This window comes from Rhinolophus ferrumequinum, chromosome 16 (assembly GCF_004115265.2).
Source record: "Rhinolophus ferrumequinum isolate MPI-CBG mRhiFer1 chromosome 16, mRhiFer1_v1.p, whole genome shotgun sequence".
NCBI lineage: Eukaryota > Metazoa > Chordata > Mammalia > Chiroptera > Rhinolophidae > Rhinolophus > Rhinolophus ferrumequinum.
Genome location: NC_046299.1, coordinates 13,349,007 through 13,373,576, shown reverse-complemented (window position 1 = coordinate 13,373,576; position 24,570 = coordinate 13,349,007). Strand labels below are relative to the sequence as shown.

The 24,570-nt window shown below is 40.5% G+C and overlaps 1 protein-coding gene and 1 long non-coding RNA gene across 5 annotated transcripts in view; one reads left to right on the top strand and one right to left on the bottom strand.

The window, feature by feature from the left end:
• Nucleotides 1-519: 519 nt before the first annotated feature.
• LOC117035908 (uncharacterized) lies at nucleotides 520-24,022 on the bottom strand. 3 transcript variants are annotated; one of them, XR_004425290.1, is made up of 5 exons: nucleotides 23,389-23,524; nucleotides 18,964-19,185; nucleotides 13,389-13,588; nucleotides 3,781-3,841; nucleotides 520-2,624 (listed from the first exon to the last, which is right to left on the bottom strand). It is a non-coding gene; the product is annotated as an uncharacterized LOC117035908 (long non-coding RNA). The 3 variants fall into 3 exon arrangements; XR_004425289.1 differs by lacking the exon at nucleotides 23,389-23,524 and adding an exon at nucleotides 23,826-24,022 and having other exon boundaries at nucleotides 521-2,547; XR_004425288.1 differs by having other exon boundaries at nucleotides 522-2,547.
• The window catches only part of FHIP2A (FHF complex subunit HOOK interacting protein 2A), a 28,526-nt gene continuing 27,166 nt past the window's right edge, over nucleotides 23,211-24,570 (top strand). For both annotated transcript variants that reach the window (XM_033130065.1, XM_033130064.1), the window contains exon 1: nucleotides 23,211-23,597. In XM_033130065.1, the coding sequence (XP_032985956.1) occupies nucleotides 23,553-23,597 (45 nt within the window). In that variant the 5' untranslated portion in view covers nucleotides 23,211-23,552. The remainder of the gene's footprint in view (nucleotides 23,598-24,570) is intronic.

Below are 24,570 nucleotides of genomic sequence, written 5' to 3'. Positions count from 1 at the left end.
GATAATTTTATTATCTAGTTCACATCCTACCTTCGGACTTATTAAATGAATGTCAAAATTATAATAGCAGACTACAATTAAATAATGCATTACTTCAAGGAGATAAAAACTTAACGAGAACACATAACTTACACAAAACCATAACCTTAAAAAGACACATTGGAAAATATTTTATTTCTAGCAAATTTTGTGGTCTTATTTAAATGTTAATGAAAGAAAAATCCTAGTGAACTTAAATTGTGTGTGTGTGTGCGTGCGTGTGTGTGTGTGTATCTGGCTATATAATTTCCAGGGCCCCATGCAGTCTGAATATGTGGTACCTTTTATTCAAAAATTATTAAGAATTTCAAATGGTAATGGCACAGCGTTAACCCAAGCATGAGTCCTTCCAAGAGCAAGGTTGTGTCTGCACAGGTCACATGTCCTGTATATATATTATTTTCCCTAACTGAATTGATTTAGAAGTGAAGCATCTCTAAGGGAAGTTCCTTTTTGCTAAAACTAGAAGTACATGAGTGACTTAAAATGGTGACGTTTTGAGATCTTGCTAAGTGGACCTACTAAATAACCAAGAAGAAAATAAAGGTTATAAGAATGCGGACTCTGTAGTCAATTCAAGGCCTGGCTTCAGGGCTGCCTGAAGGACGCATGGGTTGGCTTTAGGGATCTAGACTCCTTCTAAATACAATCAAAACACTGCGTGTGTGTGTGTGTGTGTGTGTGTGTGTGTGTATGCATGTTTCAGAGGAAAGCTTTCACCTTATTTCCAAAGGGGTCGATAACCCAAAAAAGGCTTAAGAAGCACTGTTCTATGAAATTATTTCTCTTTATTTTGAATTTATTTCTCTGGACAGCCATGCCCTGTTTAAAGAAGCCTCTGCAGGTAACTAGTTGAAAAACTTTAAATATAAAACAGTTGTGCAGATTTTTAAAACTACTTTATTTCAGAATATAGAAGAGAAAATAAATATGAAAGAGAAATATAAAAAATATATTACATTAGGATATCTGATTGTTTAGTAGGTTCCCTTAGTAAGATATTAATACATCATAGAAATTTCATTTAATAGGTATCAAGACTAAAGAAGTAGAAAACTGAAACTTTTTCCTTCCTTAAAACGTTTTTCACTTGGCTTCCAGGACACCACTCTTCTGTCCGTCTCCTCCTACCTACTACTGACTGCCTCTGCTTCAGTCTTTTTGTGGGATTCTCCTCTTCTCCCTGTCAGGCCTTGAACCCCTTCTTCCTTCATCTCTATATATTCCTTAGATAATCTAATGCAGTCCCGTGACTTTAACTGCTGTCCACATGCTGATGATTTTCAAATTTATATTTCTAGTTTGCAACGCTCCCTTAAAGCGCAGACTTCTGTATTCTGCTGTCTTCTCAATATCTCCATGTGGGGGGTTTAATCGACATCTCAAAGTAAAAATGGCCAAAATGAACATCCGATTTTCCATGGTTACGACTCCCACAGTCTTCTCCATTTCAGCAAATGGCAACCACATTCTTCTGATACTTAAAACCAAAAAATCTCGGAGGAATCTTTGTCCCTTCTCCCTCCCTCACACTCCATATCATCTATTGGCCAAAGAGGTCAGCTTAACTTTCAAAATACTTCCAGATGGACATACAGTCAAAATTCATCTACATCCTTAACCTAAGCCACCATGATCTCTCTTCCCTGGATTATGGCAAAAGTCTCTGTGATGGCAATAAGCCTGGCAGTGAAGGAGCAAAACTGAATGGTGGCCCCAGTTGCTGCACTCTAGAATCCATCCCTCTGTTCACACTGAAGCCATACTTCCCAAGGTCTGCTTCCAGCCAGTGACAGCACGGCAGGAACACTGGGGCAGGCCCACTCCTGAGAGATGGGGGACTTCTCTGATGGGTGGCTTTGGTTCAGGGACATCCCATCGGCCTTGACAAACTTTCATAGAAGAGCACTGCAGTTTCACTCTTCCATCTAACCCTTCTGTCCTCTTTCTGTCCATCACCTAGGTTAGAATTTCATTTCCGTCTGAAGACTCTCAGCACCTATTCTGCCACTCCCTCATTTCCCCTCGTAGGTGTTCCTCTTAACACATCTCTTACACATCTTATCTCAGTTTGGCTTCTCAGAGGACCGGACCAACACAGTCTCCTAACTGGTCCTCCTGTTCCCACAATTACACTCCCACAGTCTCTTCGCACAGCAGCCTGAAGCAATCACATTAAAATCAAACCCCTCACCCTGGCCTGCAGGCTACAAGATCTGGCCCTTGCTTCCCCACGGATCTCATCTCCTCTTTGCTGGCTCTTCTACGGCGACACAAGTCTCCTGGCTACTTCTGGACACATAGGTATGGTTTGCTTGCTTTTGCACTTGTCTTTTTCTTCGGAACGCTTTTGCCCCAGACATATACATATCTTGATATCTCTCCTTGTTCACATCTGTCACTCTCTATCCTCTTATCTTGCTTTATTTTTTTCTTCATAGAATGTAATCACCATTTGACATATTGTGTATCTGTTTTATTCATTTGCTTGTTGACTCTCTTCCCCGACTATAGCACAAGTGCCATGAAAACAGAGATGTTGTATGTTTAATTCACTCTCATATTCTCAACACAAATAAAAGTACCTGGCACATAATAAACAATAAATGATGAATGAATGAATTCTTACTAAAAACCATGGATAGGGTTGTACAATTCAAAGGAATTCATAAACACAAGTTTGATTAGAGACAACTGAGTTTTCTGAAGAATGAACACACAACTCGAAAACTTAGTACTATCACTAATTAAAGACACATATTTTTGTTTTCTTACTTTTGCTGATTATAAAAAAACAATGCTAAATTTTTATAAAACAATATTCAAACTACACATTAATCACTAACCTAATACAAAATATGAAATAGCATTGTATCTCAAGCAAGCTCAAGCCACACGTAATTAGCTGGATTATATCCAGGAAAGTGCTAAAACGTCAAGGGAGTGAAAACTGTCTTTCTATGACTCTCAAGTGAGTAACTGATACTAGGAAATAGCTGGCAAATCTATTTTTTCAAGTGCAGTGAAAAAAAAAAACCCACATTCAACAATCTCCCTAATGCTGAGAATATATGACAGCAAATTAACTTACTGACTGTAATAAGGAATAATTGGAAATACATCTGCATTTTTGTGGGAGTTAATAGAATTAGAGCCTTGAATACACTTGAGATTAATTTTTAAAATAATCATGTTCTAGTGAAACCAAACCTACTTTTCTACTTTCCCCATTATTTTTCTAGCTATATTCTTAAGGAAAGAAAAAATAAAATAAGAATAAAAAAATGTGTAATTACATGTTGAATATCCGAGACCTAAACCGTAAGTCAAAAGGGCATACAAAACTTCTCTATTATGTACATCCAAATGGCAGACTCTATGGCATGGAAATAGAAGCCACAAAGTGCCTTTCTGGCATTCTGCCCTTCTCTGAATATTACATTTAGAGACAACAGACAAAAATGCAGACACTAGATCCTGTCACTGATTCACTGCACAGGAAAGTCAGAATTATTGAAGTATTTAAATGATACAACTAATACCGGGTACTCTATGTCATTCTTGTCAAGTGGTTAAAAGAAGCCAAGTAGAAATTACATTTCTCGTTTTACCCCTAAGCTATTGCACAAAATTGAATTAGTTCATCTCAACCCTTCTAGAAATTGTGGCAAAAAAGATAATAAGCATGCTTTAGAAATGCTTATGCATTACTTATATGGTGAGGACAAAGAAAATATTTACCTTACTGAATCTTATTCTGTATTCCATGAGGAAGCATGGCCCGGTTTTCATTTTATGTTGCCTAAGAACAAAACAGAATTACGATGAATTAAACATTTTTAGACAGTGACTAACACTTCCTGAGGGCATGTGTGTCCAGTACAAAAGAAATCCAAGATATACCATTATCCAGTATGATCTCATAGAACACTGAGTCAAGAATCAGGAGCCCTCTGTTCTCGTTGTAAATCAGCCACTCAGTAGCTTTGTGATCTTGAGTAAGTTACAAAAACTCGCAGTCTTATTTATCTTTGCTGCTTAATAAATTATCTCAACCTTAGTGGCTTAAAACGACAAACATGTATTATCTCCATTTCGGTAGGTTAGGGATTCGAAAGTGGCTTAACTAGTTCTGGCACAGAGATTCTCATGAGGTCGCCATCAAGATGTCACCTAGAGGTGAGTCATCTGAAGGCTCGACTGGGGATCAAGGATCCGCTTCCAAGCTCCCTCACACGGCCGCTGGCAAAGGTTTCAGTTCCTCACCATGTGGGCTCCCCACAGGGTTGCTCATGAAATGGCAGCTGGACTCCTCCAAAGTGAGTAATCCGAGAGTGAGAGAACCACTAGACAGGAGCTGCAATATCCTTTACAACCTGATTTCAGCAGCAACATACATCACTTCTGCTGTACTCTATCGTTCCTGTAAAGCCACCTTGGTACACTGTGGGGGAGGACTGCACAGGGTGTGAATACCAAAAAATGGGGATCACTGGGGAACATGTTGGAAGCTGGCTACCACACTCTCTGACCTCAGTTTCCTCATCTATAGAGTGAAGTCTTTGTATTAGATGATCCTAGAGATTGATTATCTCCTCTTCCCCAGTCCAGACCTTGCTTTTCACTCATGCACAAATTCCTACTTCTTTTAGCATTAAGCCATATGGCAATACCGACTTCCACTCCTCCATGGTGCTGCCATTTATATGCTCCCCGGTCACTGTTACCCCATCTGTGATTTAACACCTGGCTTATAGTTGTGCTCTCACTCCAAGTTCTGTCATCATCCTAAGACTTCCATGTCCTCCTGGATGGCCCATCTTTCAGCACGGCCTTTCAGTTCCTAGCCTCATCTCCAATGCCCTTCTCATCCACTCCATTTCAGAACCCATTCCACACCAACACCCTGATGTCAGCACCAAAATGGTTTAACTTTGTAAACAATAAATTCAATCATCTCTCTTTCACTATAACTTCCTATTTTTCTAATTCTCTGATTAACTCATTCTGAGATGGGTCCCCAGACCTGGTAGAAACCTCCAGGAAACTGTCACGTCTACTTTCTCTCATTCCTCCTATTTTTTCACACTTCACATTAGATTTTAAAGTCCACCCCTTGAACCACATTCTGGATAGAGTCCTCAGCTCCTTTGTCTCATGATCTTTCTGTCACACCTGCCTGGGAAAGCCTTCATTCTGATTCATTTCAACTGACTATCCTGTACCTTCTCTTTTACCTAAAACCAGGTTACTGAGGCTGCTGGTGAAAATTACGTAACAGTAGAGACTAGATTCGTGGTCCTCACATTCACACAGGCTTCCAAAGTTGTTGACCAGAGTCAACGTTTCCTCAGTCAGCTCTCTCTCTTTCCAGTCCTCACAGAGGTTATTCCAAATAGTCTCCATTTTTCTCAAGCTCCAAACACACACACACACACACACACACACACACACACACACACACACACACACACCTCCCATCATCTTCATTCGTTCTTTTACTTCCCAAAGAAGATAAAATCCATTAGCTAAAGACACTTTGTGTCTGGACCCATTCTTTCCTCCTTTCCTCTGGTTACACTGAAAGATGAATTTAGCTTTCAATTTGAAGTCAGTCCCTACTCCTGTGCTTGAAATTTCATTCCTACTCACCTTCTCATAAACCCTGATATTTTTTAATATATCTCCCTTCACCTTCCTGTCTTCCTGCTATAGTCCCTTATTTTATTCTATTGACTTCCCCCTTGGTCTAAAACTGTGTGGTCCGATATGGTGGCCCTGACCTAGCCACATGTGGCTACTGAGCACTTGAAATACAGCTAGTTCCAACTGATAAATCCCCACCAGGTTTCAAAGACTTTCTGTTTTAAAAATATGTATATATAAATTATCTCATCAATCACTTTTTATATTGATTACATGTAGAATGTATGGCTATCTAAAGATTAGAAGGTTAGGTAGGACAGGATAGTCATCTTGACCTCTAATTCCTGCATCTTCCATTACGTGACCTGGCATTATGACATTATCTAGTCTACTTTATCTGAATGACATAATACATTTTCCTCTGTATTTATACAAGGTTAAATTTCTCACACAGTTGAACTTATAAAAAAATGTGATCTTTATTTGTGAAGTAAAAGAAATTATTTGCTATTTTAATATCAATTGTGTTCATCAAGTAGGTAACAGTGTAATGACTATTTTTTATCCAGGAAAGTTAAATGCAGCTACTTTCAATCTCCTTTATATAATAATGGTCTACTGTATACTTCACTATCTAAAGTATGTAGTATCATATACTGTATAATGTATACTAGTATTTATACGTGAGATTAATAATTCTGTTGATGCTATTCATTTTTTAATATGGGGCATTTTTGGATTTCAGCCCAGTGAAACCTATTTTGGACTTCTGACCTCTACAACTATAAGATAATAAATTTTTATTGTTTTAAGCCACTAAGTTCTGACTAATTTGTTATAGCAGAAATAGGAACCTATTACACCAATTTTCAACTTGGAAATCTTTTGATAGTTGTGACTTATCTGTTAGCTTTTACATGATGTCTACTGCTGAACAGACATAGTTAATTTTGATACAGTAAAATCCCTCAATCTTTCTCTTTATGGTTTGCCTTTTGGGGTCTTGTTTAAGAAAATCTTGGTGGAGGACATCCATGTCATCCTGCTACTGCCCAAGATGCCATCCTGCTACCTCCTTTGTAAGGTCCCTTAATAAACACTTGATATAATGAAAAAAGAAAAAAAGAAAATCTTCCCAAAGACCCTGCAACTCCTATTCTTGAGTACACCCCCCAAAATTGTATTCCATTATGAAAAAGAATTATTGAGTAGTAGAATGAGAGGGGAAAACATAAAGAAGCAATAACTAGATAAAAAGGGTTTATGGCATTAATATTATTTTTAATGATAAATGCAAATGAGGAGTGATAAAAATTATGATTTTGTGATTAAATAATGTGTAGAGGGAAAATCTTAGACCATAAGTATACTGTCCAAAACTGACCAGAGAAGATAAAATACATTAAATAAAATTAGCAGAGACAATGCTTCAGAGAACAATGAAAATCTGCATATCTTTAAGAGATAGAAATATGAAATTAATACAAATTGTGTGTGGAATTTCTGTTTTTAAAAGTGAGAAAATAATTGTAAATGTACAGAATAGTAAATCTAATTTTCCAATAAAAAGTGTGAATGTTGAACGAGGATAAAAGAAGAAATGATACAGTAGAGTGAATAGTAAAGAGCTGTTGACAACAAGACAAAAGGCCCAAAATGGAGTCACTTTGCTAAGCCCCACATAACCAAACCGAGACTTAATTTCATTACAATTTTAGCTCTCTCAGAATGGAATCTTACGTCAGCTAATCAGGAATTGCCTGATTAGCCCTAGAGACTCTGTCTGATAAATGCCCTTTAGGAAAGAAACTTTGCAATAACCAACTACTTTTTAAAAATTTTCAATTACAGTTGATATTCAATATTGTTTTATATTAGTTTCAGGAATACAGCATAGTGGTGAGACATGTATTAATATACAATTTACGAAGTTATCCTCCCACTTAGTTTAATACTTACCTGGAACTGTACTATATTATTGTCCATATTCCCTATGCTGTACTTTACATCCCCATGACTACTTTGTAACTACCAATTTCTACTTCTTAATACCTTCACCTTTTCCACCCAGGCCCCCACAACCCACCTCCTATCCAGCAACCATCAGTTTGCTCTTTGTATCTATGAGTCTATTTCTATTTTGTTTGTTCCTTTACTTTGTTCTTTGGATTCCACATATAAGTGAGATCATATTAACCAACCTGCTTTTTTGCCTACTATAACTTCCTTATTTCTGTTCCTTTCTGCTTATAAAAGTCTTGGTACAGCATCTCAGAGCTCCTTTCCATCTTCTAGATTGGTTGTTGCCCCATTCGTGAATTGTTGAATAAAGCTAATAAGACCTTTAAAATTAAAACCAAAATCTTCCCACGCTATAGTCTCCTACATTTTTTTCAATGATTGAAACTATACAGATTTACTTTTCATGTTTATGTCTTTAAACTATTTGGTATTTGTTTTTATATATGTTGCGATGGAGAGATCTATTATAAATATTTTCCTATAGCAATACAGATTTTTTCCCAATAGCAGTGTACATTGTTACATTGGTTTATTAGTCTCTTCCTACATTATAACTGTGCTATTATATTTTATTGCCTTGGCTTTAAAGTTGGGTTTTGCTTTGTTTTGTTTTTTAATGGAGGTGAAATTCAGGTAACATAAAATACAAGTAAACAATTTAGCAGCATTTAGTACACTCAGTGTTATGCAACCACTACCTCTATCTAGGTTCATAAATTCACAGTTGGTTTTAATATCTAGTAGGGTAAGTTCAACTCTGCCTCAGGTTCCTCCATTAAACAAAAACAACAACATAACCTACCTCACAGAGTGGTTATTAGTTTTCAAAACATAGTATATCTTAAGTGCTTAGAATAGTGTTTGGCACCTGTTATTACAAATTACTATGTTGAGTTATTGCATTATGGGGGGGAAAAAGTCCAGGGTGATGTCACTCCTTTGCTGGCACCTCTTTTTCTTCCCAGACTCTGCATTTTGGAGTAGCTCTGGGCTCATTCCTTGGACCTCTTCTCTTCCATATCTGTATTCGTCCCCTTGGTGATCATATCCAGGTTCATGTATTTAAAATTCCATGTATGCCCTGACTACTGTCTAATTTATACTTCCAGCCCTGACTCCCCAGTGAGCTCTAGACTGGTATATCCAACTGCCTATTCAGCATTTCTACTTGGATGTCTACTAGACATCTTAAAGATCAAGAAACAAACTCTGGATTCACCTCGCCAAAGCTCTACTCCTTCCCTAGCATTTTCCATATTTAAAAATGTCACCACTATTCACAGTCATTCAGGCCACAACCTGAACAACAACCTTGATCTTGCTCGTTCCCTCATTCATATCCAATTTTTCAGCAAATCCTATCTGCTCTCCTTTTGAAATCTACCCAGAATCCAACTACTTCTCAACAGCTCCTCCACCAGTCAAACCACCATCACCTTGTACTGGAATAATGTGACCTCCTGTCACCTCCCCTCTGGACTTGCTACTTCCATTCTTGCCTTCCCACAGTCTGTTTTCTACATAGCAGAAGCTAGAGTGATACATTTTTTAAATGCAAGCTGAATATACCTGGTTAAAATCCTCAAATGACTTCTGGTTTAATTCAGAACAAAATCCAAACCCCTGTGTCCCTGACCTGTGGTATGATCCTCGAGCAGTTGGTCTGAATGCAGACAGTACTACCATATCCTCGCAGGTGTTCTGAATTCTTGGAGGACTACAGCGTTCAGGGAACAGTGCTAGACATCCTGCAATACACAGGATATCCCCATACAAGAACGAGTTGTCTCTTGTCCTATAGAAATTTTGAATTTCTGGCTGGATATTCTTGTAGGTGAAAAACCTACTTACTGTTAGTTGAGTATTTGATACCTAATAAAATTTTCGGATATGCAGTATTCTACAAAGTAAGAGAAAGTGGCACATTATTTTGTTCGGAACATTACCAACATTTGCCCACCATTTTAAAGAATCACATTATCATTTATCATTCGGCAATATCATTTGTTATTTGTATCACTAGTGTAACATACCTGAATGGATTTATAGCTATCACCTTTATGCTGATTCCACATATAGATTCAAACATCTATTTCATCATGCCCTCTTTTTTAAACTGAATCTGTACATTTATGGGTTAAAACACACATAATCCTATGAGATCAGGTCCAAATCCACCCTCCTACACTCACTCTACTTTGTGGTCTGGGTCTAGGTCTTTGCAAACTCATTCTCTTTTGCCAGGTAACTCTCTGGTTCTGCCAACAGAGGGCACTAGAGGGAGAGTATGAGGCAGGAGAAGAGAAGAGGAGATGCCTCTTCCTGTTCTGTACTCTTTCTGCTGTCATTGGCTACCTCAGCAAGAGCACTTCCCTCTGGCAGCAGCAGTTGGCTGCAGTCTTCAGCTCTTGATGCTTCCAAAATTAGCCTTACGGTGCCACCTTGCAGGTACCAGTATGAGCAGGGCAGGACCTCTTTTTCAAGGGTTTAAGCCCTAGCTCTGTGATGCCCCTCTCTCCCTAGCCTCTAGTTGCTGAAACACCACCATCTTCCCTTTATTCACCCAACAGGTTATTATCTCTGCACCTCAATGTTTGACCCATGTAAAACATTTCTTATATTAAATTCTCTCTGCTGAAATTACTAGTGTGGTTTCGGTTTGCCGGACCGTACTCTAATGAATACGGTGCCAGAGTGGTTCCAGAGAACAGACCCTCAAAGATGGGATTTGGGATTGTTTTGCTATACCCTTACCTTTGAAAGCAGTGCTGAGCTTTTTCATAATAGGAAATGGGAATCTAGCTATCTGTGGCCACCTAGGGCATCATGACTAACTATAGTATTACCTGTGGTTGACTGTAAAGTATAACCCTACTGAATCAAGTGGCCTAGAGGACCAAGTGGCCATTGCACTTGACTGCTATGGTAATAATAAAGAGTATAAGAACTGTGGGGTCGTTGGCTGCTTCTGACTACACTGGAGAACTTACAGAAAGAAAATAATACCAAGGTTTCAAACTTTATTTCAAATCACAGACAAAGAACTAGAGAGCATCTATGGTGGCTTTAAGACAATTTACAATTTTTTAGAGCTGCAGGGTAAAACTCACTGAAAGTCATTCCCAAAATTCAGTTGTCTGAGTTATAAAATGATAAGTTGAATGCACTTGCCATGTCTCTTATGTTAAAATTATGGTATTAAGAGTGAGTGGACTTGACACTTAGAATGGGGACCTCTGACGGACTTGAACAAAAAGATGAGTATTTTGAAGTCCAAGTCTCTCTGAGCCTCTCTCGGCAGCACAAACAGCCTGCCCTCCTGTATCTGAGGAGATTGGAGTTGCTTAACAACGCTCACCTAGAGAAGCTGATTTGCAAAGAAATGCCTGTCCTGCTCAAGACCCACTCTGAGATCTCTAGACTCATACCTAGAGTCAGATCTCAGTATACTCCAAGGACGTGAGTGTAAAGTTTGACCCAGAGGACATAGCTTATTCTCTGAAAGAATTCCCAGGTTTTCCTAGTACATAAAGACAAAAACCTGGGGAATACGGAGGAAACAATTTGAAGAGCATAACTCCAAGGAGGAAAAAATACAAAATGGATCAGGGCAAACGTACTGATATGAATGCACGTACAAGAGTTGCTGACTTGAACATGTGAATTAACACAGCTGGAAGTGGCTCCAACAGTTTGCTTGGTTGGTTGACGAACGCTGTCTTCTCACTAGGTCCTCACATGGTGAAAGAAGGGGAAGGGAGCTCTCGGGAATCTCTTTTATAAGAGAACTAATTCCATTCATGACCTAATCACTTCCCAAACGTCCCACCTCCAAATAAATACCATCATATTGGGGGTTAGGTTTTAACATATGAATTTTGAGGGGAAACAAATATTAAGTCAATTGCAAGCAGGATTACACCATGGGGAACAAGGGGAAAGGTATGTGGCTGGACTTCTTCGAACGGGCACAGAGTGAAGAAACTGTGTGCCATGTGACTGTTCACCAAAGGGGCTCTATTGCAGAGGAGTGTCTCGATAATCAAGTGAGCAAAATGAAACATTAGTAGATATCTGTCAGCCTCTTTACCTAACCACCGCAGTGCTTTCTCGGTGTGTTATTTATACAGTGGCCATGGTGGCAGGAGTGGCTACTATACTGGACTCAATAACATGCACTGTACCTGACCAAAGTTACTCTGATGACCGCCACCGCTGTGCAGCTAACTGGTAACAGCAAAAACCCAGCTTGAGATCTTGATATGCAACCGTGGTGGCAGATCGATTACACTGGACCCCTGCCATCATGAAGGGAACAACAATTTGTCCTCTTTGATACAGATTTATATTCTGTATATGGATTTGCCTTTCCTATCTGCAATGCTTGAGCTGGTACCACCAGCCTCACAATTATACAATGTCTTATTCTCATTGTGCTATACCGCATATCCTTGCTTTGATCAAGGAATTAATTTTATAGCAAAAGAAATGCATGCCCTATAGCATGGCTACAGGAAAAGCGGCACCAAATATTGGTTGCTGGTTCTGAGCACGTACTGACTGCGTCCTGGCACGCACTGCCCCAGACTGCATGGTGCTGCCACTTCACGGGCACAGTACCTGAGTTTTTAAATGCCCCACTACTGTTCTATCAAGCCAGCTGCTTGAGGATGATGGGATGTCCAGGGGATTCCATGAGCATAGACCCACTGCCACATTTCATTTGCTGTGAAATGAGTTCTTTGATCAGAAGCAATGCTGTATGGAATATAATGACAGTAAATGGATTTTTAAAGTCCATAAATGTGGCTAAAGCATTTGAGGTATGAAAGGCAAATCCATATCTAGAGGAAGGGAACACACAGAGTAAGAACAATGTGCTGTTCCTTCCATGATGAATGTAGTGCAATGTCATCGAGCGGCCACAGGAAGCTGGCTGTTGCCCCCGGGGGACACTTCCCTAAGGGTTGCACAGCATTGGTCTCTGCTGTTGGCAGGATGGACACTCAGCACTGGCTTTGCCATATTGGTCTTGTTGAGTGGAAGTCCGTGTTTCTTATCTCATGCTTAACCTGTCATTCCTGCTGAGGTGGCCATTTCGTGAGCCCTGGGCAATTGGGGAATTAGGCTGACTGACATCTAAAAATGGGTCACCAATCCACCTGATTAAAATTCTCCTCCACAGAGCTTGCCTTCTGAAGAACATTCATTTACATGGGATCTAAATGTCTTTATACTCTGTTCCTATTCAGAGAGGTCTATCTACATACTTCTTCCTCAGACCTCCTTGTCACTAATCTTCCAGTCATGTTCTTTCCAAGTTCCTGACTATATTGCCAAACCCTGAACCATATCCCAGGAACCAGGGGAGACCTGTATCTCTGGCCATCTCCACTTTCAGGAAAAATAAACAAGACGTGTGCTCTTCTCGGTTCTGCCCTCCGGCAGGCTTTCCCTTCTCCATTGTTTTTCAGGGTCATCTTGGAGCGGGGCTGTAGTGCTATAGCTGTGCTTTCAGGTGGTACTAGTATACCACGTAAAACCATCTGGAAACCAAACCGGAAGTTTTTTCTTCCTCAGCCAACTGGTCAAAGAGAACTCCTCATGAGGCCATCAATGATACGTGGGAGAAAAAAATAATGCCCTGCAAATCCTTGGCCACTTACCCTCATGCAACTTACCTGTGTCTTCAGGGTCTCCTTGAGCCCACTCTCATATATACCACTTCCATTTGATGATGGAGGACGGCTGGGCGTGCCAACTTAATGGCTGACTTTGTGGGTCACACGTCACCCGGTTCATGAAGCACAGCTCAGGTCTCATGGTGATCCACCGTCAAGCATTCAATCTTTACTAAGGCCTCATAGCAAGCAAGACGTAGCTTTAAGAAGGAAAAAGGCATAGTGATTTATAGAGTGTGACATAGCGTTGCTCCCAAATTCTGAGAGTCTGAACTGCAATTCACATGCCTGCCGAATGCTCCATACACCATCCCTATCTCCCCCTGACACTTCAGGCACCATTGAACCTGCTGGGTCATACGACCTGAGTGACAGAGCAGCTTACACTGCAGCCCGGACCTGTGATAATACCTTGTATTGTTTTGGGCCCCACTCAACATTTGCAGCTTTTGGTGCCACGTGGTAAATGGGTCATAGTAGTAGCATGTAAAAACAAGGAATCTATTGCTTCCAAATTCCAAAGAAGCCTACTAGGTATTGTACCTCTTTCCTAGTGGTGTTAGGGGTCAGCTATAGCAACTTGTTCTTCATATGGAAGAGATATCTTGACATGCCCTAGATCACTGAACCCCAAGAAGTGTCACCAAGGTGGCAAGCCCCTAAATTTTTTGTGGGATTTATTTTTTACCTCCTAGCACATATGTATCTCAAGAACATGTATAGAATTGTTGTTACTTCCTGCTCAGCCATCAGCAGAATACCATCAATGTATTAGATCAACACAATGCCCTGTGGAATAGAAGAGTGATCGATCTCTGCACATTAGAGCATGGCATAGGGGCAGGGAGTTGATATATCTCTCTGTGAGGGCAGTGAAGGTATAGTGCTGGCCCTCCCTGCTCAAAATAGATTGCACTTAATAATCTTTACAAAAGGTCAGCAAATCATGGCCCAAAGACAAAATTTGGCCCACCATCGATTTTTATACATAAAGTTTTATTGGCACACAGCCATGTCCATTCATTTACATATTGGCTATAGATGCTTCTGTATTGCAATGCAGAGTAGAGTAGTTGTGACAGAAACCTATGGCCTGCAAATCCTAAAATATTTACCATCTGGCCATTTACAGAAAAGTTGCTCATTCCTGGTCTTTACTAACAGGTAGAGAGGTAAATACACTCGCCCTAGTAACAGCTGCAAGCCAGGTGCAAGACGATGTGTTGACTTGCTCCAGCAATGAAAGCACCTCTGGGACAACAGTCGATATTGGAATTTGTACCTGATTAAGTTTACAAAACTTCATTGTGGTTATTTAAGATACATCTGTCTTCTGCAAGGCTGAATAGGCAAATAGAACAGGGATGTGGTAGGAATCACCATCCTGGATCTTTTCAGTCCTTTATGGTGGCACTAATCTCTGTAATCCTTCCATAAATGTAATAGTGCCTTATTATTTTCATAATTAGAGACAGTTCTAGTGGCCTCCACTTGGCCTTTCCTGCCATAATTGCACTCAATGTAGGGATTCTGCCAGTTGCTGAGTATGTCGCTCCCAGTTATGCATTACAAAACTGGGCAAAAAACCCCACAGGTGTGAGTCAGGTACCCCCTGGGAACACTCTGAAAAGAATTTGAGTCAAAAATCCAATATAAAATAAAATAATATATAATTAACACATTTTATTAATTTTCTACATGAATATAACATTAAAATATCAATGTTAAATAATACATAACAAATTAACAAAAAGAAAAAAATGGAAATGAAAAATCTTGATTAATCCAAGGAATCTAAGATATGAATGAAACGGAAACAAAAACCAGAAAAAATAAAAAACAAATAGATAGTAGACATAAAACCAAATATATCAGCAATTATAGTAAACAGGTTAACTATTCCAAGTAAAGGACTAAGACTGTCAGATGGGATGGAAAAAAACACATAATATATTGTTAATAGACACATCTTGTTTTTGAAGCACACAAAGTTTGAGAGTAAAAAGATGGAAAAATATGCTATGTAAACATTAACCAGCTATATTTATATGAAACACTGTAGAATTTATGGGAAGAAGCATTATTTTCATAAAAGGTACACGTGTAAAAATAAAGAGGTCAATCCATTAGAAAGTTACCTAAAGTCAAAATCTAAATATACATACAACACAGCTTCAAAATATATAAAACAAAAATGGGCATAGCTAACAGTAGAAAAAGCCACAATTACAGTGGCAGATTTACTCCCATCTCTCAAAAGCTGACAGAAAAAGCAAATAATTACTGAGGAGATAGACGGTCAGGACCACGATATTAACAAGCTTGACTTTTAGAACACTGCACCTAACAATGACAGAACACATATTATGTCATTCCATTTATGTATTTTTCAAAATGAGCCTAAACTCTCTATGATGTTAGAAGTCAGAATAGTGGTAGCCCATTGCAAGGGTTAGTGCCCTGAAATGGGCATTAAAAGGCTTCTGAAGTAGTGGTGATGCTCTTTCTTGATCTGAGTGCTGACTGCCGAGGTGGTTCACTTTGTGATAATGCATTAAGCTGTACAAACAAGCTTGTTCTGTGTGTTATTTTCAGAGCTTGATCTATGTTTATATTAGGGGTGATCAAAACCTCTAAGTACAATAGATTATTTATCATTTTTCTCTGTGGTTCTGCCAGTTATTGCTTTCTATGTTTTGCATCAAGTATATTTATGAACATAAACATTATATCTTCTTGATCTATTATTATTTTACCAATGTCATATCTGTCTTTCTCTTGTGATGCTTTAAATCTTTGATTCAATTTCATTTAATATAATTGTTAACACTGGTTTTTCTTTGATTCATATTTCCCTGGTATATGATTTTGTATTCCTTTATTACAGTCTCTCTCTTCCCTTGTTTTAAATGTGCCTCTTTTAGAAAAATGTAGTACTAGATATTTTTAAAAATCCAGTGTATGCCTCTTTGGCTCTTAATTGTTAAGTTTAGCCATTTACATTTTTTATAATTAATAGAAAGACCTACTTTGTTTTCTATTTTTCCAAGCTTCTTTATATATGTATATATGTATTTACATATGTATATATGTATATACTTCATATATATATATATATATATATATATATATATATATATATATACTTTTTTTCTATTTTCCTACATTCCATTGAATTGGGCAAAAAAGTTTCTGTACTGAGTTTGAAAGTTACACTTTGTACTTTTATTTTTCTGGTGGTAACTCAGAATTAAACACTACATTTCACCTTTCTTTCCCAACCACTAGATGTGGTTATGTAAGTTCTGGCCAGTGAAATGTAAGCAGAAGTGTGGAACTTTCAGAAAGGATTTGTTAATGGGATTAACAAATTCAAATGGTAACTTCTTTGCCCCTGGCTTCCTCCTGCTACTGCCCCCCAAATTGGTAACTGGAGCTCTAGCACCTGTATGGGACCATGAAGTGATCTTAAGTCTGGCAGTGCTGGGTGTGCAGACAGTTAAGACTGTGGCTCCATGACAATGTAAGGGAGCCACCATACTAGTCCTGACTGCCTACCAGGCCAACTTCTTTTATTTGAAAGAGAAACTTTGTTAAGCCACTATTATTTGGGGTGGTTTTATAATATGCAGCTGGACCTACTAAGGCACTGCTCATTTGCAGGAATGTTTGCCTTGATTGTAACTTCCTAGCCTAGTGGATGAAGGTGTAGCTCCCCAAGTCTATACCCAGTTTGTGGCAGCTGGCCCTCCCCTCTTGGCTTCTATCACTCTAACTACCACACACAATGGGTTTCCTCAAAAGCAGAGCCTGAGAGAAAAACTTGACTGTAAATAGTTTACTTCAAATTCCAGGAAGTGAGGAAGCGGGGAGAAGAAGAATGATGGAGGTAAAGCCTAACAGGGCTCTTGTGGTCACCACTGTGGCCAGAGGCTACTTGATCCCACTGGGACCTCCCGAGAAGTGTTCTGGACACTTCCTTGAATTGCTTCACACCAGAGATTCAGGACACGAGTATTTAGCCACCAGATTCCATCCACCATTGGCTAAGAGGTGTCCCCGGGGGTTCTAAACTCATCATGCTTTTGGAAGAAGTAGACTCTCCCACACAGAATGTTTCAATAGCAGAAATTCTAAAGAGGGTGGCATGAGACTGAATTGAGATGCTATCACCATGGGGTGAATCTGAGCTTGCACAGAATGGCCCACCACAGCTGCAACTGAAGTCAGAAGTTGGCCACGGGGATGCGACACTGAGTACCAGGGGCACTGCTACACTTGCCAAGGAGTTTTCAGTGTTTACATAAGTTTCTGAGATCTATCAGCTTCCTTCCCTCGTTTCTGTGGCAGCTGGAGGGTTGAGTTAGGGAGATGAAGCCTGTTGCCTAGGCTAATTCACTATTTTATCTTGAACCAGCCTCCCAATTCTAGAACCTCACTTCTCCCTGAACTTCGTCACAATATGTTTTCCTACCTCTTTGCTCTTTTTCAATGAATCCCTCTTCCCTATCCCAATCCTTAAATCCAGGGACTCCTTAAGTTTGTATCTATTCTGCCTTTTTCCCTTCACTATGCCATTGCACTGAACTATCTCATTTATTCCTGTATCTCAATCTTTAAGAGATGACTCTCCAACCTTTATCTCCAGCCTAGATCTCCCTCCTGACTTCCTAATCCAAACTTATTGACCCACACTAGACATCTTCCCATAGATGTCATCATATAGGTAATCAAACCTAACACTTAAAAAAAACAAAAACTCACCTCTTTGTCTTTCTACATCTCCATATTCCCTATCTCAATGAATGGAACCTTCACCTACCCTCACTCAAGCCAGAAACTCCAGCACATCTTTAATTTCTGCTTCTCCCTCACTCCTGATAGTTAACCATTTACAAATCTTGGTTCATCTAACTTCATCTTTCAAGTCTGCCATCTCCTTCCACAGTTACTGACCCTTGTAATATCTTGTCTGACACTTTTTAAAAGCACCAAAAATGGTTTGTCTCTAGTTTCTCCCTTTGCCAATCAAACTTTAGGCATATCAATTACACCAGTATACAGTTTAGTCGAGAGGTTGTTTTACAAGGTTTGTTATGAAAGCCTCTGTTCTTCCTCCAAAACTCCTAATTTCCTCTCCACAGAGGCAACCTTTTACAACACTTTGAGTGGACTCTTTTTTTTTTTTTTTGCTTCCTTTCTTTCAATAATATGCATGTTACTTCTTGATATTTCTGTTTTAAGCAATCACTAATGTTTCCTCACTGCAGAGGATTTAGCTTTCTTTCTCTCTCTCACACACACACACCATCCCTACGTTCACCACCTAGCTATCTTTTCTCCCAGTAACACCATGATTTCAATTAGATCGGTGTTTACACTATTATGGTTATGTCAGTACTATTTACAATTGAGCCATGTATTACGATTACTTGCCCCTGCACAATATTTTATTTTTCTTGGTGTTAATGATCTAAATTTTTTCTTTGCTTGGTTTTCTTTGTTTTCAATCACTAATTCAACATCAAACTCTCTTCCTATATTGGAAATTTGCTCAAACACATAGATTTCTCACCTATCAGTTTTATCTTCTTGAGGAAACCTCTTCTGACCCACTCCACCGATCTGGGCTGGCTGATTGCTATCCATAGTTGTCATCCTGGGATTCTGCTTCACCATCATCCTAGGAATTTCCTTTGCTTCCCTCCTATGTTGGGCTTTGTTACCTAATTCCTTCACCTTTTTTTCCTTTGGCCTATTCCCTGAATTTTGATGGAGCACATCTTCTTAGAACTTCCTACGAAAGAAGGCAAGATAGAAAAAAATTTTCAACACCTTGCACATCTGAAATGAATTATCTTAGCCTCACACTTAATTGACAGTTTCTTAGTATAGAATTCTAGATTGAAATTATTTTACCTCAGAATTTTGAAGGCATTGCCCCAATGTCTTCTCACTTCCCATGTTGTTGTTGAAAAGTGTAATGTCATGTAATTCTTGATTATTTGTATGAATTTGTTTTTTCTTTTTCTTCTTTCATTACAAGTTTCATGGGATCTTTCTTTGAACCCAGTGTTCTCAAATTTCACTATAATAGCACTAGAGTGAGTCTGTTTTCATTCATTGTTCTAGTATTTAATGAACTGTTTCAATTTGGATACTCATATCTTTCAGATTGATAAAATTACATTGAATTATTAGTTCAATGATCTCCTCTCTATATTCTCTCCAATTATTCATATGTTGGATTTGTTGGACTGACCCTCTAATATAAAAAAAATCCTCTCCCACCCCATTTTTCATCCCTACATTATTTTTGCTCTAGTCTTTGGGAAATTTTTTCAAGTTTATTTTCCATCCTTTTTATGTTCTTTTTCTAAATTTGTTATCATATTTTTGATTTCTAAACGCTGCTTTAAAAAAATAGCATACCATTCTTGTCATATACATGCAGTATCTTCTTATACATCTCTGGAAATATTAATGATAGTGTTTTTCTGGTTTGGTGTTTTTTGGTTTTTGGTTTTTTTTTTAAGTTTTCTTCCCCAGCTCTCCCTATCTGTTTAATACAAGCAACTCTTTTTCTTCCAAGTGTTGTTTTTGTCCTGTTTATTTTTTTCTTTTGGTCTCTATTATTAACATTACAAGCTTTCCTCAAATCGTTGATGACCCCAGGCACTGTGCTCCTATTTAAAAAGAGACATGTGTGACAAAACTGATTGAAGCTCTGAGCGTGTGGACAGAGCTTATCAATGGAAGGCAGCACTGCAGAGTTGTCTGGGCCCTCTGAAGAATCTTTAGGTCTTTTCTTTTGAACTATCAGCTTCTCCAGAGAGGACCCTTCTTATCTTCTACCTGGAGAAATCAGCCTGATGCCTGCATTCTGAGCCAAGAGGAGGATGAGGGCTGGAGACATGTATCTCAAGATTTACGACGTTTATTTTCACTTTATCCTCTTCTGTTTTCTCCCAATACAGAACGACTGTCCCTTCCAGGAATATCTCTAATCTTATACCAGGGTGGGAAAAAGGGCAGTCACAACAATCTTGTGGAGTGGGTAGGGGTCTATCCAATTTTAAACAAACGTTCAATCTGTTCTTCTATTTTTGGTCCCACTTTTATTTCAACTTCCAGAGGTACCAAATGCCACCAATTTCCAAGCCACTGAGAGCTTCTGTGAATGTATTAATCCAGGGGTGTCCAAACTGCGACCCGCGGGCCAACTGTGGCCCACGATTCATTTTAATTGGCCCGCAGCAAATTCCGAAAATATATTTATGTTATCTCTTCCAAGATTATTTTAAATAAACCAGGTGAGGCAATATGTACTTTACCTCGAGTGAGTGGCCCGGCTGTTTGTGTATTTTACCGCATATGGCTCTTGGTGAAAAACGTTGAAAAAAGTTTGGACACCCCTGTATTAATCCATCACTTTGGTTCTTGGTTTTCTTAATTACTGCCTTAGGATTCAGCTTTTTTAGGCCAGCCACATCACTTATTCCCTTTACAATAACTTTCCAGTTCTCAAAATTTTGTTGCTGTTATCCCCTCCACTCTTGTTGGTCCTTTTTGGTTTATACCTTGAAAAATTCCCCTTACTGTAATTTTAGTGGCATTTGGGGAGGGAATATTGATAAAGTCAATCCATATATTTAATCGGAAGTCTGCCAAACTTTGAAAGTAGGTGTCATCTAACTCTATTTCCTCTTTCTGTCTCTTTTTTCACCTCCATCCCAACTGAGTTACAGTTTTACAGATTTTGCTGTGTCCTCACTGATTAAACATCACACAGAAAAGAATTTAACAAATTCATTTACCATGGGGTATAACGAATGATAAAGTGTAACATGTTATCTCTTCCAAGAGTATTTTCATTTTAGCGGGGACTAAATTTCTTATTTGGCTTAAGCCAAAGGAATAAAGAAATAAAGTTCTATTTGAGGCAACCATATCTCACGGTTGGGGAGGCCCAGGAAAGCCTCTGTTATGCTGTTTCAAATCACACTTTGTTAAAGTACGGCCCACTCTGCCCGTACATAATAAGGCTGGTGACAATCTTAGTGTCATTCCAGGCATTCTAGGATGAGACTAGAAGGCAAGATTATCTGCTCAATTATAATTTCAGTCTAACTTGTATGTCTTGGAACCTAGATGTCAGGTAGATGTGTCATCATCCTAACTACTGATATTAATCTAGAGTAAAACATATATTTTATTGTGTTTACAATAAGTATACAAAGACAGGCAATATCAAATGTAAACAGCTCTAAATAAGCCTCTCTTAAACAGACCTCCTCATACAATTAGTGGTGATGAGGCATTATGAAAATGCAAAATACCATATAAATGTAGGACGATTTCGTCAGGAACATAGTTATGGTTAATAATATGACTAACCTTCTTAAACTGTGAATAACAAGAATAAGAATAATGAAATTTCACACTCTTAATTGAAGCAGACACAATGAGCCAAAATTTGGTAAGGAGTACATTTCAATTTTTAGCAAATGACAGAAGATGACCCCAGCATTCTTGGGGTTAGTACACAGAAAACTAAGGTCAAATCTATTTGCCACACAAGGATACAAGCAACAAAAACAGAAGAAAAGAAGACAAGACTAGTTAGTCTCCTCCTCAAATTTTGATTTCTGGCCCTCTTATTTTGTTAAATACTACTAATACTACTTCTACTACTGAGAGTAACAAAGGCCTATGCACTGCTTGTTATGGACTAGATACCATTATGAAGTGTTTTACACATAGTAATATGTTCCCACACAAGCTCGTGCTATTCTCCCCCATCTTAGAGATGAGGAAACTAAAGCACAAAGGTTAAAAAACTTGCCACAGTGAATGGCGGAGCTGGGATTTCAACTTAGGCTACCTAGCTCCAGAGACTCTCTTAACTACCCTGCTCTGCTGGCTACCTTCTCTGCCTTCTCTCAGTTCAACTGCAAATATGTATTTTCTCACTGGTTGTGCAAAACTTACTCCACTCTCATCTTATCAAGAACTTAATGGTCCTTTTAATAAAATACCAATACTAGCAAAAACAAAGTTCTCCAGGATGTAAATGATTTCATAATTTGTATCAACCCACCCCAAATTTCCCAGTCAGAATTGTTTCTTTAAGGCTTAACTAATATACACATAGTACTTGAAGCCTCCATCCAAGTGCTTCCATTGTAGCTCCACTTATCTGTCCTATGCATTTAGTAGAAACCCTTCGGATTCTTTCCCTCACTAATGTTTTCCAGTATTATCTGAAAAACTGAATAGGAAATGCTATACTGAAGGCACTGCACCTAGCTATAAAACATGTAACAAATTAACTGAACCATCTTACCATTTGTCCATTTGGGTTTCCTATTTTAATGCTGAATAATTGATCATAATAATATTTTACAGCTTGCAAAACCGTTTTACCAGCATTGGCTGATTTGTTCTAATTCTTAGCATTTAAAGCCACGGTCCACTTTGCCTTAGGAATACCGTGCTTTTTCTCAACCGATCTTCCAAATGTGCCTTTAAAAGACGAACCTCTGGATATCATATACATATATGGCTACGTTTCCCTACAAAATGGGCATGTTACTTCCACTGCAAACAAAGCTGTGTGAGACTGGCTGAATTTTGAAAACGTCAGGATGACTGTGTCTGAGGCGCCCCGAAGCCAGGCGAGGGCGGCGGCTGCGCTGGGGTCGGCTGCCTCCCCGGGCCGCGGCCTCCCCGCGCCTCTCCCGCCCGCGCCGCGTCAGGCCGCGGGGCCGCAGGGCAGGCCTGGCCCGGCCTCCCCGGGTCGCGGCGGCGCCCCCTGCAGGCCGCGGCGGGAAAAGCAGGCGGAAGGAACCGGACCCCGGCTGCCACCGTGTCCCAGCCGCCGCCGCCGCCGCCGCCGCCGCCGCCGCAGCGTCGCGGGGCCGGAGTCCGCGCGCAACGCTCGCCTCACCGCCCGCCACGTCGCAGCGCCCGCCCGAGCCGCCGCGCCGCCCGCGCACACCTGAAGCGGCCGGGCCCGGCCTGCCTCGGCCCTCTGCTCGTCCTCCCCGCTCCGCACCGGCCTTCACTCTGGAGCGGCCCCGGCAGCCGCAGCAGGGGCGGCGGCGGCGAATCGAGGAGCTCTCTAGGTCGTCCCGGGAGAGGCTGCTGCAGTCCCGGGACAAGATGTTCTCCAAGTTCACCTCTATCTTGCAGCACGCCGTGGAGGCGGTAAGGCCGCGGGCTGCGGGCGCACGACAGGCTGGGGATGGCGGCGGCCTACGCTCCCTGCCGGCCCGGGGAGAGCCGCCGGCCTTGGCCCGGCCCTCAGCGGCCCCGGCTCCCCCGGGAGGCGAGGCCCGGGGCGGGCAATGCGGGGTCAGCGGGGCCTCGGGCCTGGCCCTGAGCCGACCCCGTCCTCTCCTTCCTTCCGGGGGCCGGCGGGGGCCCATTCCCTACCTCAGGAGGCTGGGCAGGGGTGCCCGGGAAGGACCGGCCCTCCCGGCCGGGGTCGGTGGTCGCCTAATTCCTCTAATGGGGACAGGGGAGTAGGGGAGCACCTGGTGGAGCCACTGGGAGCGCCCCCGGACTCCGTGACCGTTAACCTTCGCCGGCAAAAAGTGATCAGCCTTGAGCAAGACAAAAGAAACAGCCAAACACTGCTCCGGCTCGGGTTTTGTTTTGTTTGGGGGCAGTGTGTGGGGGGGGGCGGGGGGTGGGGTGAGCCCGAAGGTGTGCTCCCACCTTGGGGCGAGTCTGGCGAGGACGCAGCCCACCCGACCCCGTTTCGCAATCTTGCTGGCTTCTGCTTTCGCAGGCCGTGGGCCGAACTCAGGTGGACCTTATTGATTGGTGTGAAATAAATAGGAGTTTGGAAGGGTCTGATCGAGTGTGGGTTAGGCGGCCCCCGAGCCCTCACGGAGCCACCCAGACCATCTGTTTCCTTTCCTGCCTTGTCTTCCCGGACGCTCAGCGTTTATGCTGTAATTATACTCTCCTTTGAGGATTTTAGATCCCAGCATAGACACACGTTATTCAAATACAGTAACAGACTAATACAAGAGAAGGAACTGAAAATGTCTTGCTGCTGTTTTCATAAGAGGTCTCGTTGCTTTGCTTTACTCTGGGAGAATCGCCCAAATTGAAAAGTGCATCTTGTGAAGAAACTTATTACTTTGCTCACTTTTAAAATGTCATTCTCTTT